This window comes from Enoplosus armatus, chromosome 10 (genome assembly GCF_043641665.1).
Source record: "Enoplosus armatus isolate fEnoArm2 chromosome 10, fEnoArm2.hap1, whole genome shotgun sequence".
In the NCBI taxonomy this organism is placed as follows: domain Eukaryota; kingdom Metazoa; phylum Chordata; class Actinopteri; order Centrarchiformes; family Enoplosidae; genus Enoplosus; species Enoplosus armatus.
Genome location: NC_092189.1, coordinates 24,847,504 through 24,866,390, shown reverse-complemented (window position 1 = coordinate 24,866,390; position 18,887 = coordinate 24,847,504). Strand labels below are relative to the sequence as shown.

The following is an 18,887-nucleotide window of genomic DNA, read 5'->3' as shown; positions in this document are numbered from 1 at the left end:
TTACTGCAGGAACATGATGGATTTTCTAGAAGATAATAATTTAGAGTTTATTAGAGCAGTCACCGAAAGAAAGACACAAAGTAAAGTAAATTATGTATTAATGCTAATTTAACAAGCTAGTTTTTGCTAATGCATTAGCTAGCCTTCCAACAGCATCTTTTAACATTTCTGATGAATTGTTTGGCTGTAAAATATCCTGCTTATGCTTATGTATCAGAACGACCCGGATAAAAGAAGTCAACTGTCCAAAACTGTTCAATTTAAGGTTGTTAAGTTGGTCACTTTTAATGATTGCTTTGCCTTATGTTAAATAAGTTTTTAGAAACATTTTTACAGTCTAGTTTTTCTAACTTTTAGCAAGATGCATGATCTAAAATGTATTATCTAGGAATGACAAGTTCATGTGTTTTTGTACGCAAGTAGTTAAATTCAATCTCAGTGAAAAGCAGACACAGTTAATGTAGCTGTCTGACCAGCTCCTGAGAAGGTTATTTAAGGTTTTCTATGGAGCCTCCAGTCAAGAAACATATTTGTTTAATCTCGTGCACATAAGATATTATCTAGAGTGCACAAGTCTTTATATAGTTATCATTATTACAAGAGGATCATTTATGGCAAAACGAACGGGGTGAAGAAACACTGACGGCAGGTCTTACTGTATCTAGGATCTGGATTTCCTGTTTGATTTTGCGCACTCATTAGCTTTAGAGAGCTTCACTGCAACACGATTGCTGTCTAAAACCAACGTTACCAAAGGATTTCACACAAGAGAAGAAGAAGAAGAAAAAGGAGGAGAAGAAGGAGAAGAAGAAGAAAGCCAGGTCAGCATCCCAGGAGATTTCTGGTTTAGATAAACGTGGTTGCAGCTTCTCACAGAAACTGCTGGAGGGACTCTTCAGGAGAGCTTCAGCATTCAGTTTCTTCATATTCTCCAATGACAATATGAGCAACTTTGAGGTCATAATCACTCTATAGCTGCACATTATTTTTCACAACTAAAGTTATTATAATACATCAACTGACTGAGTCTACTGCTACTTACTGTATATATACAGTCACTTTAACTTCTGTTAAATACTTTTATAGATTCTTTTTGTTCAACTCCAAAGCTTATCCATACTGAGAAATCCTCAAAATTCAATAACAATTCTTTGTTAATTTATACAGAAATCTATTGAGTAACTACTTGATGCTCTTGTGTTTTAAGTGTAACAGTTTTAGTAGCAGGATATTGAGCTCGGTTATTGTGAACTCTGTAAGTGATAAGTGCTTGGTCAGCAGGATGGAAATGTGATCCACACTGGGCCAAACTTGAGGCGATCCAGGACTTCCTCCCACCGTGTGCAGGCTGTAAACGTTAAACCTCCTCCAGTCTCCAAGTCGGTCTGCGGCCCTTCAGCGTCGCTACAAAGCTGCACGAGTGAAATCACAGCTGGCTGCTGGCACCAAAATGGCTTCCCAGGTGCAGCAAGAAGCAGGTAAATGGCAGGACACTGATTTTCAGGTGGGTTGGTCAGTGTCCTCCGTCTCTGGAGGAAGGACTCTCAGACCGTCCGTCCTTCATGCCAGCTGATGACTTCTTCTGCTTCTGCTTGGACTTCCTCAGCATCCGAACCTACAGACACAGAAACACACAACATATACCAAACTACGGACACACTACAGGTATACACAACTACAGACACACTACAGGTATACACAACATATACCAAACTACGGACACACTACAGGTATACACAACTACAGACACACTACAGGTATACACAACATATACCAAACTACAGGTATACACAACATATACCAAACTACGGACACACTACAGGTATACACAACTACAGACACACTACAGGTATACACAACATATACCAAACTACAGGTATACACAACATATACCAAACTACGGACACACTACAGGTATACACAACTATAGACACACTACAGGTATACACAACATATACCAAACTACAGGTATACACAACATATACCAAACTACAGGTATACACAACATATACCAAACTACTGACACACTACAGGTATACACAACATATACCAAACTACAGGTATACACAACATATACCAAACTACGGACACACTACAGGTATACACAACATATACCAAACTACAGGTATACACAACATATACCAAACTACGGACACACTACAGGTATACACAACATATACCAAACTACAGGTATACACAACATATACCAAACTACGGACACACTACAGGTATACACAACTACAGACACACTACAGGTATACACAACATATACCAAACTACGGACACACTACAGGTATACACAACTACAGACACACTACAGGTATACACAACATATACCAAACTACTGACACACTACAAACTACAGGTTCGGAGCGTACCTTTGGTCCAGCAGCAGAGATGATGATGTGTCCCGGCAGTTGGATCCACGGCTCTCCGTCTACCTGGACAGGTATGGGTTTGCTTACAGTCAGCCTGATGTAGTTCCCTTGAGCAATACGAATCCCTGACCGCATACCGCTCTGCACCTGGCCCTGCACGCACACACACACACACACACACACACACACACACACACACACACACACACACACGATTGAAAGCTCTGTAAAAGGCGAGTACGTCATGTTATGTGTGATTGTTATGACTTCTCTCACCATGTGGACGACCCCGGTGACACCGACCACCTCCAGCAGGCCGTCATGGATGCTTGGTTTCCCATGGCGACCATCGACCTCTGACCCCCAGAGATCAGCACCAGAACCCCAACTACACACACACATACACACACAGGAAGATAAGTGTAAGGTCATTGGTGAGTGTGTGTGTGTGTGTGTGTGTGTGTGTGCGTGTGTGTGTGTGTGTGTGTGTGTGCGTTACCTGGGTATGTTGAGGAAGATCAGCCCCTCTATATTAGGTAACGGGACGTCCTGAGCGTCCACCTGCAGCTGCAGCTCTTTGTGGAGGCTCCTGCTGTAGCTGATCTTCTGCAGGCCGACCTTCACGTACACTCCTTTGTTATGGAACCTGTGAGAGGAACAGGAAGCAAACAGAGAATATCTTCTCCATGTACAGGAACACGTCTCAGCTGTGTCTGAACGAACTGTGAACTGAGGTTTTACCTGCTGGTGAATTTACCAGGCTCGTCCTCTCGGGCCTGGTGGAAGTCAAGGCTGAGCTCAGCGTCGATGCCGAGACCAAAGTAGTTGTTCATCTGCACAATCTGAGACAGACACAGATACTGTTACAGTACAGGTACTGTGATGTCTGCATGTAGTGATGAAGTGTTCATTACTATCAGCAAAAACAGATAAATGAAATGTGAAGAGACAGTTACATGCAATGATTGATTAAAAGGTAAATGATAGAATCTGTGTGAACTACTTCATCCATAACAGACTGGAGTAACTTTCAACCAAGGAACAACGTTTTTATTAGTTCATAAATCAGTTCAGATCCTCCAAACAAACCACTCCAGACCTTGGGTGGCTCCAGGAATCCGCTGTCCTTGCCGTCTTCAGACATGTCCTGGGCGTCCAGCAGGATGGTCCATCGGTCCATCAGAACCTCGTCTGCCTCGTCGACGGAGACCAGGATGTGGTGGGGGTCCTCGCCGCTGTAACCCGCTCCCCAACGCAGGATGCGAGCCAAGTCGTTACCTGACGGGACAGAACAGACTTCAGCAGCAGTCCACCTGCTGTCGCTCTACAGAATAAACTAACTAAACCGAGCAGTGCTGGTCTGACCTGTTCCCAGTGGCACGATGCCGATGGGCGGCTCTCGACAGACCAGTTTGTGCCGGACAGCCTCCAGTACTCCCAGCACCCAGCCCACCGTCCCATCGCCCCCACAGACCAGCACTCGAAACCTGGGAACCTCCCGGAACGTATGGAGGCTGGACCAGAGAAGAAGAACAGGGAACAGGAACATCAGAAACATTTGATTTCATATCACAGAGAATATGACGTCTAAAGTCTGCTGATGATTTATTCTCACGGTAGAGAAGCTAAAAATGTAAAGTCTGCACTGACGTGGCACCAGAGGAGAGATCATGCAGCAACACTTTCTGTAATGAGAGGAGGTGTGAAGACACCTAATTTCACAGCTATATCTCTCCTGGAGAAAGAAAAAGTGGGTTTCAGACAGAATCACTGTCTATATTAAAAGAGAGCTCATGACACGTAGAGACACATCCTCCGATTCAAAATGAATAAATAGACCAAACAGACCGAAAGTCAGCCATCATGCCTCCAGAACAAGGCTGGGTGTAGGGGAGTGATCTGATCACTGATCAGCTGCATGTAACCTTTGTTTTTGATTCATATTCTGATTCATAATTATATTTCAAACTATTGAATCAGAGTTTGGGTTCTCAGTAGTGTTCCTGTGTAGACCAAAGTCTGAATGTAAAAGTGACCTATTCATAATATCTCATGTCATGTATGTTTCTAGTATGTGTTTTGTTGTTTGTATGTGAAACTGTGTATGCTTTGGGACGCAAGACACATTTCAGAAAAATATTGAAATCAATCTAAAAGTCTAAAATATACAAAATATGACAATATGATCCTTAAAAGTGTCCTCTGAGGTCATGGTGTGATCATCTCTCAGACTCAGGGTGTGTTGTTGCTGCTCTCACCCAGCCAGCGGTCCTCCGTTGGAAATGTCAAAGACCTGGTGAGGGTTCAGAAGTTTGCGGAAGCTGTAGAGAAGCTCTCTGCCTTTCAGACCGCCGCTCTTTGGGTTGACAAACACCAGCAGAGGACAGACGTCTTGTCCCAGCTTGTTGTGCTGAGAGAGGACATTAACAATCAGAGTCAGACGGCTGTAACCTGGCACACTGTGGCATGACGGGATGATACACGTCACCCCCCCTTCACTTCATCACTTTATATTACACCATACGCCAGGTGAGTGACAATAGCATGTAAATCGTCCGAGCGTACAGATTTATTTTGAGGATAATAGAGTTAAATGATCGCTACCACGATCTCCGGGATGACGAGGGACGAGAGCGTCTTGTTGTTGACAGTCGTGTCTTTAGCCAACATGTAGATCCTCTCTGCTTCAGAGAAACAGGAGATCTGCAACGCCACCGCACCTGAACACACACACACACACACACACACACACACGCACACACACACACACACACACACACACACACACACTACATGTTTGTTTCTGTGGACTGCACTCTGGTTGTACGATAAGCCTGACTGTTACCTCCTCCTTCCTCTCAGTTTACGTCCTTTTCTCTGAGTTTATAAGAAACTTTTCTAACTTGAGTTTCATCAGTCAGATGAAACTCTGTTGCTGTTGAATTGAACATAGTTTTGAGGTTAGCTTTAGAAAATGTCACCACTCATTTGGCATCAAGTGTGTAAAGACCAGTAAAGTATAAATGCTGCTGGTTTAAGAACACACCTTGGTGGAGCTTCTCTCTCTGTATATATTAAAAGTACATTTACTCAAGTACTGCACTTAACTACAAATACTTACTTTTCTGTTCATGCTACTTTCTACTTCTCGTCATCTCAGAGGGAAACATTCTACGTTTTATTTCACTATATTTATGTGAAGACTTATTCCTGCATATAAAACAACTGAAGAAGTTTCGTAGTTTATAAAATACGATGTTTTGTTGGAAATCTCAGAACTGCACATACAGTATCCTTCAAATCTACCCAGCATGGGTGGTTTCTATGACAACCGCCTCACCTTGACTGGCATAGATGTAGCTGATGGTGACCAGGTGACCTGCAGAGACAGAAAGAGAGAGAGACAGAGGGTGGAGGTGAGACAGGTCCTGCTGTGAGCTGACGTAGACAGGAAGTGAGGAGGTGGATGGAGTCATGAGCTCAGAGTTTACAACAAACCTACAAACCAACCAGCACTGAGCTTTAAAACCCAAAGAAATTAAGGTACATTTGACATCAACTCACTCTTGACGGTCAGGTGTTCCTGGATCAGCTGGACGTACTCCTCTTTGGTCAGCAGGGGGGGCAGGCCTCCAATCAGCAGGCTGACCTGCACCACCCGGTTCCTAGTCTCCACGACGTAAAACCGAGTCTGGTTCATGAGACGCAGAGACACCTGGGAAAATCAAAGTCATGTCTATTTCATTCACTTTGAAACCTCGACAGTGAAACAGAAGTAAACCACCAGCAGAGGATACAGTGATGAGACAGAAACAGCTCCTTATGTCTCCTCCCACCTTCCGGATCTCCTGCAGCTTGTCCAGAATCTTCTCCTGAGGAGTCAGCGTCTGTCTCTGTACTGGAGGACAGACATGGACAGGTCATGACCTTCAGTTCAGGAGTTACTAACTGGAGTTTTATCATCACTGAATTAAAACAGGCTGCAGCTCACTAACTAGTCCTGACGTAGAGATTACTTTATCATTTACAGCCATAAACTGCAGGTGTGACTGTGTAGCTACGTGAACCAGCTGACAAAGCTAACGTTAGCATGCTAATATCTGAGAGGCTAATATGGAGAACGGTCGACATCTCTGAGCTGAAACTTGATAAATGTGGTTTAATAATGAAGATTTTAAATTACATTTCACTAAAATAACACAACAGACCTCAAATTCTGAAACGTTATGCTGATAATAACTAACGTCAGTTAGCTTAGCATGATCTGATATTTCCCTTTCATTATAAACTGAGACTGTGAAACACACAGAGGTCTGTAATAAAACTAATATGTACATTTACCAAGATTTATCTTTTAGCCTCTAAAATGTAATGTCTGGAAGTTGTGCGAGCTTGTGATGCTACAGTGACTTCCTGTTTACATAGTTGACAGCTCCTGATTGGGCAGCGCTATAGATGTTTCCTAGCAACACATTTACACATTACTTTACTTCTTGTAGTGAAGGATTCATGAGGAGCTGCTGTTCAGAATCACACCAGAGTGAAGCCCAAACATGTTCTGACATTCATGATTAGCGTTTTAACTTAATTTAAGGTTTATTTTTAGATTAAGGCATTTTGAAGCTTTATTTATGGGATGCTTCTCAAGTAATTGGATTTGGCACTTTTTTTATCTTCATCATCTGCACGTGGCAGGCTCGTCACTTTCCTTTACACTTCAGAGGATTTTAAAGGACCTTACTGGTGTTTTTTTGAGTGTCCTTTACACTCGACCTGACTGCTCACCTTGCTTGCTGCTCATGCACACCTCCAGCAGGCTGAAACTGGACGCGTCTTCCTCCTGAAAGAACACACAGTCATCAGCAGAAGCTCCTTCATTCTCAGCAGCAGTTTCATTACAGAGCACTGATTCAGCAGCTCTTTTAGTCCAAAGCGCGCACACACACACACACACACACACACACACACACACACACACACACACACACACACACACACACGAGTACAAACACTGACAGAATCAGTCACTTCAGTTAGCTTAGCATAAACTCTGGAAACAGGGGGAAACTGCTAGCCTGGCTCTGTCCAAAGGTAACAAAAGAGTAAAAAAGCTGTTGTTTTACAGACTATTTCTTGTCTTCACTGTGAGGTTTACACGCTGGTTTATGTGCTGATTAAACTAAATCTTAGTCCAAGTTAAAAAACCTCTGGGACAATATTACCCAGAATTGCAATCACCTGTCTCTCGAGCTGACTGAGGACCTCAGTGAGGACTGAAGCTGCCGTGCTGTTCTTAGAGACGGAGACAGAGACGAAAGCTGCACCCGGCCTGAAACACACAGCAGGTGAGGGCATTCACAAACTGGAAAAACACCATTATTTACTGGTTAAACGGCTTATTGCAAGCTTTGGACTGAGATTGTCTCACCTGGGCCAGCCTGCGTACACCTCGATGACCTCAGCGTCTCGGGGTTTGGCCCTCAGCTGCCAGGCGTCACCTCCGTCCTTCAGAGAGCTCCTGTTGTCTGGACCGCCGTTACGGTTGAGGATGTCGTCGCTATGGAGACGCTGCATACCGCCAATCTCATGCAGCTCGTAGTCCTGAGGGTCATCAGGGAGGTAGAAGGTCCTCAGCGCCGCCTCCTGCAGGACAACACAGGTACTGCAGCGTTAGGACAAGACGAGACTTTATACTGTGCAACACGGGAGAAGAGATCATGATAATAATAATGTCATGTGACACTAGTAGCAGCAGTAGAAGTGACAGCTAATAGTAGAAGTGATAGTAGCAGTATCAGTAGTGGTGGTAATAGTAGTAGTAAGGGAATATGTCTGGATTCAGAAGGGGGGCACACTGAAGTCTGCAGTTCTTTACATACATTTATATCAACCTGGCAAATAACACATTATAATGAAAAGGATTAGAAATGTGGACTAAAACTCAGTATTTTTATACCCTAACTCTACTGAGAACAGTATTTAGTTTCATATCAAATATTAAAGTCGATTCATAGAGACTGCAGTAAAGTTTCAGTCACTTGTCTCAGAAACAACATCTTTGACTTTGATTGATGTTCAAGTTTAGAGTCTGTTTTTATTAGAATACTAAAATTACACATCGTCACCTGTAAATCAAAGCATACATAGTAGTAGTAGTAGCAGTAGTAGTAGTAGTAGTAGCAGTAGCAGTAGTAGTAGCAGCAGTAGCAGTAGTAGTAGCAGCAGCAGTAGCAGTAGTAGCAGTAGTAGCAGCAGTAGTAGCAGCAGTAGTAGTAGCAGTAGTAGCAGTAGTAGTAGTAGTAGTAGCAGCAGTAGTAGCAGCAGTAGTAGCAGTAGCAGTAGCAGCAGTAGCAGCAGTAGTAGTAGTAGCAGCAGTAGTAGCAGCAGTAGTAGTAGCAGTAGTAGCAGCAGTAGTAGCAGTAGTAGCAGTAGTAGCAGCAGTAGTAGTAGCAGTAGTAGCAGTAGTAGTAGTAGTAGTAGCAGCAGTAGTAGCAGCAGTAGTAGCAGTAGTAGCAGCAGTAGTAGCAGTAGTAGCAGTAGTAGCAGCAGTATGTTCTCACCACCACTTCCTCATTCCTTGTGGCTCGAATGATGGAGACCAATCGGAAGTAGCCACGCTTGACTGCATCATCACCGTCGAACACCTTAAGAAACTGTTTCCCTGTGGGTCAGAGTGCGCACACACACACACACACACACACACACACACACACACACACACACACACACACACACACACACACACACACACACACACACACACACACACACACACACACACGACATGGTTAAATAACTTCCCCCAATCTGAAATATTTCAGTCTTTTTATTCCACATGTCTCCTGCCTCATGTTACTCAGCCTGACAGATCTGATATCTGTGTGAACGCTGGCTTGTCTGTGAGTTTGTAATAGAGAACGTGGACTGACCTGACTCTGGAGCAGCCGGCTGACCGTCTTTAGACGCAGCAACGGACGGATCAACGTCGTCGGAGTTATCTGATAAAAGCACGGAGGGAAACCGTCACAGAGAGCACTGGAACAAGAAGCTCCTGATCAGAACATCTGGTCAGTGTTTTAGTTTCTAACTTATTTGGAGGCTTTTTGAAAACTGAATATAACTGACGCTGCCGTGTGTGACAGACTTCAGCTGGTTTATGTTGTTTGCCTGGTCCTGCATGGAAACAGGTTTTACTCTTAGTGAGACTTTTACCTGGTAAATAAATAAATAAACACGTTTTCAGATATGATTCTGATTAAAGTCCTGGTTTTATTCTGAAGTCATACACGTGCGTACAGGTTTTTGTCTTAGTTTCATTTGTGAATTCATGAATATTGTGTCTTTTCTCTGCGTACTGTACTCTGTTGTGAAACAGAATCCAGGGTTTTGTGATGACCTGCTCCTGTAGAGTCTCACGGTGCAGGTTTGTTTTTCCTACATGAACTTGGTTGCGAGATCTCTGCAGATCAGATTTCTGCCGTGTGAGCAGATAATAAACCTGGTGCGAGTTTGTTAAACGGCCTCACAAACATCTTCATTATTAACATCATGATGTTGTCAAAAACCTCACTTTTAGTTTCACAGCTCAGACGAGCGAAGCAGTCAGGAAATTAGCCGAGTGTGTCAGCAGCAACACAGAGGATGTGGTTTGGAGTGTGTGTGTGTGTGTGTGTGTGTGTGTGTGTACCCAGGTCCTGGCTGCAGCTCTCGGTGATGCGGTAGCAGTGCATCTTGCTGAAGTTTCTGGAGTCGAGGCGGACGCAGGCCGGATGCAGCAGCATAAAGCGCAGACGCCCCAGAGTGCACTCTGGTGGCACGCTGAGGTAACACGCCGCGTGGCTCTGCAGAGACGACAGACAGAACTGATCAGTGATCAATGATTTACAGATGGATATGCGGCTTTAATGTAACTCCCCTACATGGAGGCCGGGCGAACCAGTTTCGAGGTTCCTGTCACCTCAAAGGTCCAATCCAGTAGTTTAGACGGCAGCTTCATTCATCAATCTGAAACCTGCCAGGACTCCTGCCTGGACCTACCTGGGCCTACCTGGGCCTACCTGGGCCTACCTGGACCTGGTGTGTGTGCAATATGATGAAATACAGCTTTATTAAGAAAATACACCATGTGTGCACAATATAAACTAAAATAATAAAGGGTGTAGGTTTAGTTTCAGATGTGCTGGTTATATCTTTATAATATATATATTTACATAGAAATGCTATGAGAAGGTGAGTGTGCTTATTTCAGCCCTGAGTCATGCCTGCAGTCTCTCTCTCAGGTGCAGCACGAGGCCCCAACAGCTCCAGAGACAGAGCCGACTGTATTTAGCCAGAGAGGCAAAACTCAGGGTAAACCGAGCACACAATTATTAACTGCTGATGTTCATCAGCTGTCATCTGGCCTGTGGTGAACAGACGCTGAGACGGTTTAGAGAGTAAATCCATCTGAAACTAGGGAGCGAGGGGCCACAAACAACATTAGCAGGTCTGGTTGATGCGGTTCAGCTGGTTCTTACCGTGATGCCGCACCACTCGCACCTCATCCCCGCCAGGACGTCCGACGAACCGCAGGAACGCCGACAAACCTCACACCTCGCCGCTGACGCCAGGTTACCCTCCCTCCAGTGGTGGTGAAAGGTATCCTGCAGCGACAGAAAGTAGATCCTGGCTCAGAGTCTCCGCTGTAAGTTATTAGAGCACTGGGCAAACAGGTCAGGTCCACTTGACCACCGGGCCACTGATGTACAGTTGACTTGACAGGCGTCATTTCAATTATTCTGCCTTCACAGACAAACATTTAAGTCCAGTTTATTATTCTTTTTAAAGCGTCCGTCCGTCTTTCCTTCAAACTCGTCAGTTCTCCACCTTTTGTGCGAGACTATTTTCAGCTGTGAATTAAAACACATTTGGAGCTCTAGTGACTCAAAGCAGCAGTGAACAAGTGTTGTGTGTGTATCCCAGCTGATGTGTCATCTCATTATTATTATTATTATTATTGTTAAAACTCATCAGTGAGCCTCACTGGGTCACTGGGTCACATGTTCCTCCATCACCATGAACACACACACTGTAGTTTATCTGGACTCACACACACACACCATCCTGCACGAGAGCACCACATGTGGATTCATCCGCCGCTGAAAATAGTCCCCAACTAGTTTGATAAAATCTACAGCGAGCAGCTAAACATGAAACCATATATCTGTGTGGTGATATGTTCTGATCGGACGTATTGGCTGGAGTTGGATGACTGCTTCCTGTCAGCTCTCTGACTGGTTTCTCTCCACAGTCTGAGCTGAGAACCAGTCTGACCCAGTCTGTGATGTTTCTGCTGCTGGTTTCCTGTCAGTCATCTGGTGTTGTCATCAGCTCTATAGGAGCCCTCAGCTTCATGCTATCGATTTTAATCAATGGCTGTGACTGATCAATCAGCTCAGATCGATACACACACACACGCACGCGCACACACACACACACACACACACACACACACACACACACTCTGACAGCAGACCTCTTCATTTACTGCTCACAGAGTGTCTCACAGGAAGTCTTTGATTTAAGAGTGTGTGACGGCGGCAGGTGTCAGGTGATCAGTTACACTGAACTCCGATCAATAACACTCAATCACTCAGTCATTAAACTGACACACACACACACACACACACACACACACACACACACACACACACACTCTCTCCCTGTAAATCGTATGTTGTTCAGACTGAAGTTCTTTGCATGCAGATGTTTTTCTGATTGGACGACTCACCAACAGTCAGCAGGTGGCGCTGCAGCAGCGACACACAGCTGAAGCCACAGGAGCTAAACCAAAAACTCAGGTGGGTTTTACTTTGACTCACCAGCCTCAGCGTGAGCTTTGTGAAGAAGTGCTCTCTAACCACAGCGTGACCTGCAAAACGTAGCTTCCACATACAAATACTGATATATATCAGAAGAATACATGTGAATTTGTGTATTTGCACGATGTGAAAAATGTTACAACAATGAGCACAAGAAAGTGATGTTTCAGTCATAAAGTAACGCAGATGGCAGCTGCTACATCAACTCTATAACACTACACATGCACGAGCGTCGCACACATCGTGACAACAAGAGGAGAGGCCAGCGGAGTCGACTGATCAGGGATCAGATTCTGCTTCGTTCAGTCCGTCTCTGAGCAGCTGTCTGCAGATATGAGTTCAGACTTTTCTCTCTGCGCTGAAACAGATTATTAAGTCTGTTTTCTGTTTAGTTGAATGGTCTGCTGCTGACAGTCCACATGCTGCAGGTCTTTATTTATTCACACATACAAGGAATCTGACTCCGGTTTCTTCACTGATCTCAGCGTACTGACGAACAAGGACAACAAAGACGAACACATGAAGAAACACATTATATTATATATTATTACATTATGGGGGGGGGGGGTACGAGCTGAGTACGAGTGAAGAGACACTGACCTGCTGCAGAGTCCCGTCCAGGTGACTGCAGCGACAGTCTGCACAGCTGAAGGCAGCGCAGTCAGCGTGGACATGCAGCTCACACACTGAGACACACACACACACACACACCCAGGTCAAAGGTCACAACAGGAAGTTTACAGTGTGTACTTCACTTGTTTTACATTTCAGACGTTTCAGCTTTTGATCAGAGACACAAGTTGACCGATAATGTTTCTTTCTCTGCTGCACTTTCACTCCTTTTGTTGCATTTGATCTCATTTTATTCTGCTTTGTATTGTTTTTCTGCTGCATTGTCTATATAATTACATTATTACTGTGCATGAAGAATAATAATAGAAACGTATAAAGACTGCTGGCGTTTGTACTTCCTGTCCTGTTGTCTTCACACTTCTTACTGTCACGTCTGTTTCCTGTGAATTATTTCGGACCCGTCGCAGGACAGCGAACGCAGCAGCACCTCACTGAACATGCAAACTGAATATGTAATGAATGCAAATGTTTTTACATCAACCTGTTGCTTGTATCACTCTGAGAAGGCAGCAACACAACGACATACAGTCATAAAACAAGTGGCTGCAGCTCTTCTCTAAGTCTGGTTCTCTCTCTCCTCCCACATCTCACCATGCACACAGCGTTATTTGTTCAGGTTTTGAAATACACACAGTATACAGTAGTTAGACTGTGGTCCTACATTTAAGTCCTTGTTGTTCACCATCGATCCACCAGTATCACTATTTCTCCAGCAGAAAGCTGCATCTACAATTCAGTTAATATTCAGCAAACTCCATCTGCTAATAAAGATCATGTGATATGATCAAGTTGAGATTGTTTTGTAAACAACCAACTATCTTTCTGTTTTCTCCACATTTCAATGAGCTCTTAAAAACACTTCAACTTGATCAATTCAATTAAAACTATTCATTTATTTCTTCATTATTAATCATTTTTATGAACTTCTCATTGTCCCTCACTGTGTTGTATCTCTGTTTCACTCCCTTCAGCTTGTTTCACATGAGGTCTGATGTCATGCTACCAGTACGTCACAACTGCTTTTGATGAAACTGGTCTGACCTTCACATCGCAGCGCCGTGTTTCCCTCCGTTTGCTTCCTGCAGACGCAGCAGAAACGCTTCTTCTGACCCGCCGGGCCGAAGCAGTGAGCCACGGGGACCTGCAGGGGGCAGCAACAACACCGTCAACACAACTGAAGCGAACGTGAACAAAAACGTGACACGTGTGTCATCCTGCTGCCACCAACACTCACAGCTTTAAAACGTGAACACAACAAAATAACACGTGAACACACAGAAACGCTATTTCAACACGACAAGGTGTTTAGTTCAGTTCTCCAACGCAGAACAAAGCCTGCTCTTACGTTGTGCCTGAAAACACCACATGAAGCCAACAAACGCATGAAAATACTACAAAAACAGATGCGGGGGCCAGGGGCTGGGGGCCGGGCGCAGGAGCCCAGGAGCCCCTGAACTCAGGGGCCCTGCAGCTGGTTTTCACCAAAACACATCAGAACATAAAGACAGCATGAAGGACGCCTGCTGGTGGACAAACTCATGCCCTGTGATAAAAAGACAACTGCCCTATACAGCTGCTGATACTTGTACTTCTTTACAGCTGCTGATACTTGTACTCATTTACAGCTGCTGATGCTTGTACTCATTTACAGCTGCTGATACTTGTACTCATTTACAGCTGCTGATACTTGTACTTCTTTACAGCTGCTGATACTTGTACTTATTTACAGCTGCTGATACTTGTACTTATTTACAGCTGCTGGTACTTGTACTCATTTACAGCTGCTGATACTTGTACTTATTTACAGCTGCTGATACTTGTACTCATTTACAGCTGCTGGTACTTGTACTCATTTACAGCTGCTGATACTTGTACTTCTTTACAGCTGCTGATACTTGTACTTCTTTACAGCTGCTGATACTTGTACTCATTTACAGCTGCTGATACTTGTACTTCTTTACAGCTGCTGATACTTGTACTCATTTACAGCTGCTGATACTTGTACTTCTTTACAGCTGCTGATACTTGTACTCATTTACAGCTGCTGATACTTGTACTCATTTACAACTGCTGATACTTGTACTTCTTTACAGCTGCTGATACTTGTACTCATTTACAGCTGCTGATACTTGTACTCATTTACAGCTGTTGATACTTGTACTTCTTTACAGCTGCTGATACTTGTACTCATTTACAGCTGCTGATACTTGATGAAGTTACAGGAACACAGGTAACAGGTAACACACCAATAATTAAAGTTGAATTGCAGCTGATTAGAGTGGAGGCGAGGAACAAAGACTGCATTTGAAGAAAAGAAATATAACATTAACTTTCAGGTGTATATTATACAGCAGAGCCATATATTTAAAAAGGAAGGCAATTAGACCATGACTCGATTAGTCGATCAGTCGATCAACAGAAAATTAAAAAACGCTTTTACTTCATTCAGGTTTTGAATGCAGGACTTTTACTTGTGGTATAAGTACTTTTACCGAAGGATCTGAATACTTCCTAAACAACACGGTTGAGAACAGGTGAGGAAGAAACACCAGTCCTGTGTGTTACCGCTCGCTCATGTTTATTGCTGGTTTATTGATCGGTGCAGCAGTTAGTCAGATCAGCGATCGGTGCTGCGCTGATCAATAAACATCATGTCGGGTGTGTTCAGAGTTTCAGCAGCTGTTTGTTACTCACCCGCACCAAAGACGGAGCCATGCAGGAACAAACTGAGCGCATCGTCTTCAGGCATTTCTCATGACACATGAAGTTACACACTGAGGAGGAGACAGAGTCAGTCAGAGACCAGCGAGCAAGGCACCACCACCACCACCACCACCAACACCACCACCACCGTCAGCTGGAGGCTCAGTCCCCTGCAGATCCACAGAGATGCTGACCTCCAGCTGCCTCTCCTTCAGACCAGTTCACTGGAACTGCCAGTTATCAGACGTCGATGTTCACTTCCTTTCTACCCACAAGCCTTTGCAATCTGAGGTTGTTTCCCATATATGTGGTTTGCATTACATCATCATCACCTTTAACTACAACGCACAATCAGAGGACTCAATAATCAAAATACAAACAAAAAACAGAAGTGAGACTGAAACAGAAGAATTATAATTCAAACTGAATCTGTGGTTGACAAATAAAATAATCAGGTCTTGTCTTCTCATTCAATTTTCATTTGGTGTTAATTAACTTTGTACTTTGTTGGAGAAATGTAGCACAAAAGCGATGATTGTTTATAAGTAAGAGCTCTGAAGTTAATCACTAAGAAGTGGCAGCAAAAAATATGACTTCAAATGTCAAAATGACAAGAAATGAGAGTGAAACTTCAACATGTGTAAGAAATGAAATAAGACCTTTGTATGAAAAAAGATTAAAGTCTATTTTTCAAGAGAGACTTCGAGGGTAGCTAGCATAAAAGCACAAGTGCAATACAAACATGTACAGTTAAGAACAAATATATGAACACTCAGTAAGTGTTTAAATATAACGTTACACTTTTCACCCACCGAAGAACATATCTAGTCATTGTATTTTTGTTTCTTATCAAAGTATTAAAAAATAGAAAAAAGATATTTGGCTTGATATTTAAGCTAACGAAAGAAAACAGGCAAAAACACAATGCTCCACTACAATCTGTTGCTAATGTTCGGTACATCTTATTATTTTCATTTAGTTTTATATAATCACAGAGCAGCCGTGGTGTCCTCTCCACAAACAGCCCTGTGCTAGCTAGTTAGCTAGTTAGCTAGTGAGTCGAGTAAATAATAAACTCTGGTTTCAAGTAGTTGAAGTTGTTCTAACAGTGTTGCTAAGTGACGACAGGCGAAGCTTTGTTCACATTTTAAAAATAAAGAAAAAAACAAGTGTGTTTTCTGCACGTCAGTGTCAGAGACAAACTGATGGATGTGGTGTTTTTAAAAAGTGAGCGTTGGTCACAACTCCTGAACTTTAAGGTTGAGGAAGGGCCTCATCAGATTATATAACAACAACAACACGCAACAAAAGGTAAAGCTGTTTCGTACCACATCAAAATAATTTGTATATGATGAGAATAACACAGATATGATGATATGAGAAGATACATTTGCCTACCATTACATGTTTGGTCACCATGTATGAGTATGATTTCTGCATCGTGTGATTATCATGCACACAGTCTGAAGACGTATTATTGAGAGCTGATGTGTCATGAAGAGATCTGAAGCTGCAGATAGAGACACTCACAGTTCAGTCACTACAAGGAGGACAAGTTTTATCTCTTCTCATTGCCGATATTTGAAGAATGTCTTTATTCACATCCGGACAAAAGGAGGAAACTCTGCAGAGTTCAGATAAAACGCTGGCTTCAGGGTTCCTGCTTCGCATTATTGTGCTATGATATCATGTAACAGAGAGATGTAAACGCTTTGAAATGAATACAAATGTCTGAAACGTGTCGCCTTTGAGGAGGTTGTCAGCTGAATAAGAGTAAGGCGTGGACGCGTCTCCACCTTGTTGAACTGACATTTAGTTTGTGGTGTTTTTTGTTTGTTCTGTCACACTGTGGTAAACCTCACAAGTTCACTCTGGACAGTTTCACACTGAGCTCATCAACAACTCTCCGTCTGTCTCAGCTCAGCACCATCGTCTTCTAAAAAACACATCAGCAAGGTTTTTCCTGTCCAGGAGCTCCAACATTTATACGTCTGATGAAGGCGGTTACTTAATACCACTTTTCTTACAGTCAGAACTTCATTTACAGAACAAACTCTTTTAGAGAGGATTTGTTTTTTCACACACAGTGTAGTTTAAACATCATGTGTGTGAATGTAAATGAGTGTTCGATTAAACTCCCCGTCACCCTCCAACTGCAAAAACAAGGTTCTGAACCTCAAAACATCCTCCGTTAAATGTGCCGCTGTGACTTTAAGAGACGTAAATGATAATAAAGAGATTTAGTGTTTTATTATGATGTGAAATATTCACAGGCAGATGAAGCACTTTGATGACATCACAGGTTTGTGTTAATCCAACTCGACGGCTTAAAGAAGAAAACGTTACGTGGTGCGGCACGCAGCACTGTTGTTGTTCTGCTGCAGCTTAATGCATCTGCTGCTGTCTGTGATGAGGAGGAGGAGGAGGAGGATGATGGTCATGTCTCTGCTCGCGGTCACACAAACACACCTCCTGTTGCCATGCCAACCGGAGGAAATAAATCAGGACTTGACTGCAGCTCCTCAGACACACACACACACATCAGAGACTGTGGACAACCAGTGTGTTATTGGGCAGAGTGGAGTGTGTGTGGTTGTGTGTTGTTGTTGTTGTTGTTGTTGTTGTGTGACTGTGTGTGTGTGTGTGTGTGTGTGTGGTGTTGTCTTGGATCTGCTGTTTAGTTCGCCTGTTGAATCATGATTAAGTCGTGGCTTAGTGAGAAGGAAAGGAAAGAGGAAAAGAGGTGGGAAGAATTAGAAGGAAAGGACACATAAAGGAGGGGGGAAGGAAGAGGACAGGATGCCTCCTGGCAGCTCATGATGCAGCTCTCAGTGCAGAATGACTCTGGACACAACGACACTTCCTTTAAGGAAGTTTCAAACAGCTGATCCAGTCTGGTCTCGGGCCAGCTCCAGTTGGGTTTAGGTTAAATCTGTACTGCACTACACAGTTAAAACGCCAAGACACCCAAACACAGCCTGTTCAGGGTCACCTGCAGCTCCTCAGGCAGAGTGAGGCTGAGTTCAAGGCTTGGCTATAAAGAAATCCTGGTGCATTATGGATCATATACTCTGTATGTTACCTTACCTTCACACAGGAAGCCGATGAGCCCCCAGATGAAGTCGCTGCAGCTGTGGCAGAAGGTGGGTTTGGTCAGGGTGACTTTCCTGAGGCAGTGGCCCGGTGCGGAGCTCTGGTACTTGGGCCGGAGACCGGGAGACTGCTGCGCCCTCTTCTTCACGGTCAGGGGGCTCGCTGTCCGGCAGTCCCCGGCGCCAGGGTCCGCAGGTCTGGCTCGGCCGGAGTCGGCCAT

General features: G+C 43.8%; 1 protein-coding gene across 1 annotated transcript; it reads right to left on the bottom strand.

The window, feature by feature from the left end:
• Positions 1–1,544: 1,544 nt before the first annotated feature.
• Positions 1,545–18,887, bottom strand: LOC139291387 (diacylglycerol kinase theta). The gene is made up of 24 exons (XM_070913404.1): positions 18,662–18,887; positions 15,566–15,645; positions 13,913–14,012; positions 12,839–12,924; positions 10,895–11,020; positions 10,066–10,219; positions 9,308–9,376; positions 8,942–9,039; positions 7,910–8,021; positions 7,807–7,876; positions 7,617–7,707; positions 7,164–7,218; positions 6,215–6,276; positions 5,943–6,093; positions 5,719–5,757; positions 4,983–5,098; positions 4,637–4,788; positions 3,744–3,892; positions 3,478–3,656; positions 3,120–3,220; positions 2,878–3,024; positions 2,655–2,766; positions 2,357–2,531; positions 1,545–1,615 (listed from the first exon to the last, which is right to left on the bottom strand). Exons 1-24 carry the CDS (start codon positions 18,885–18,887, stop codon positions 1,545–1,547), a joined length of 2,721 nt encoding a protein of 906 aa, XP_070769505.1.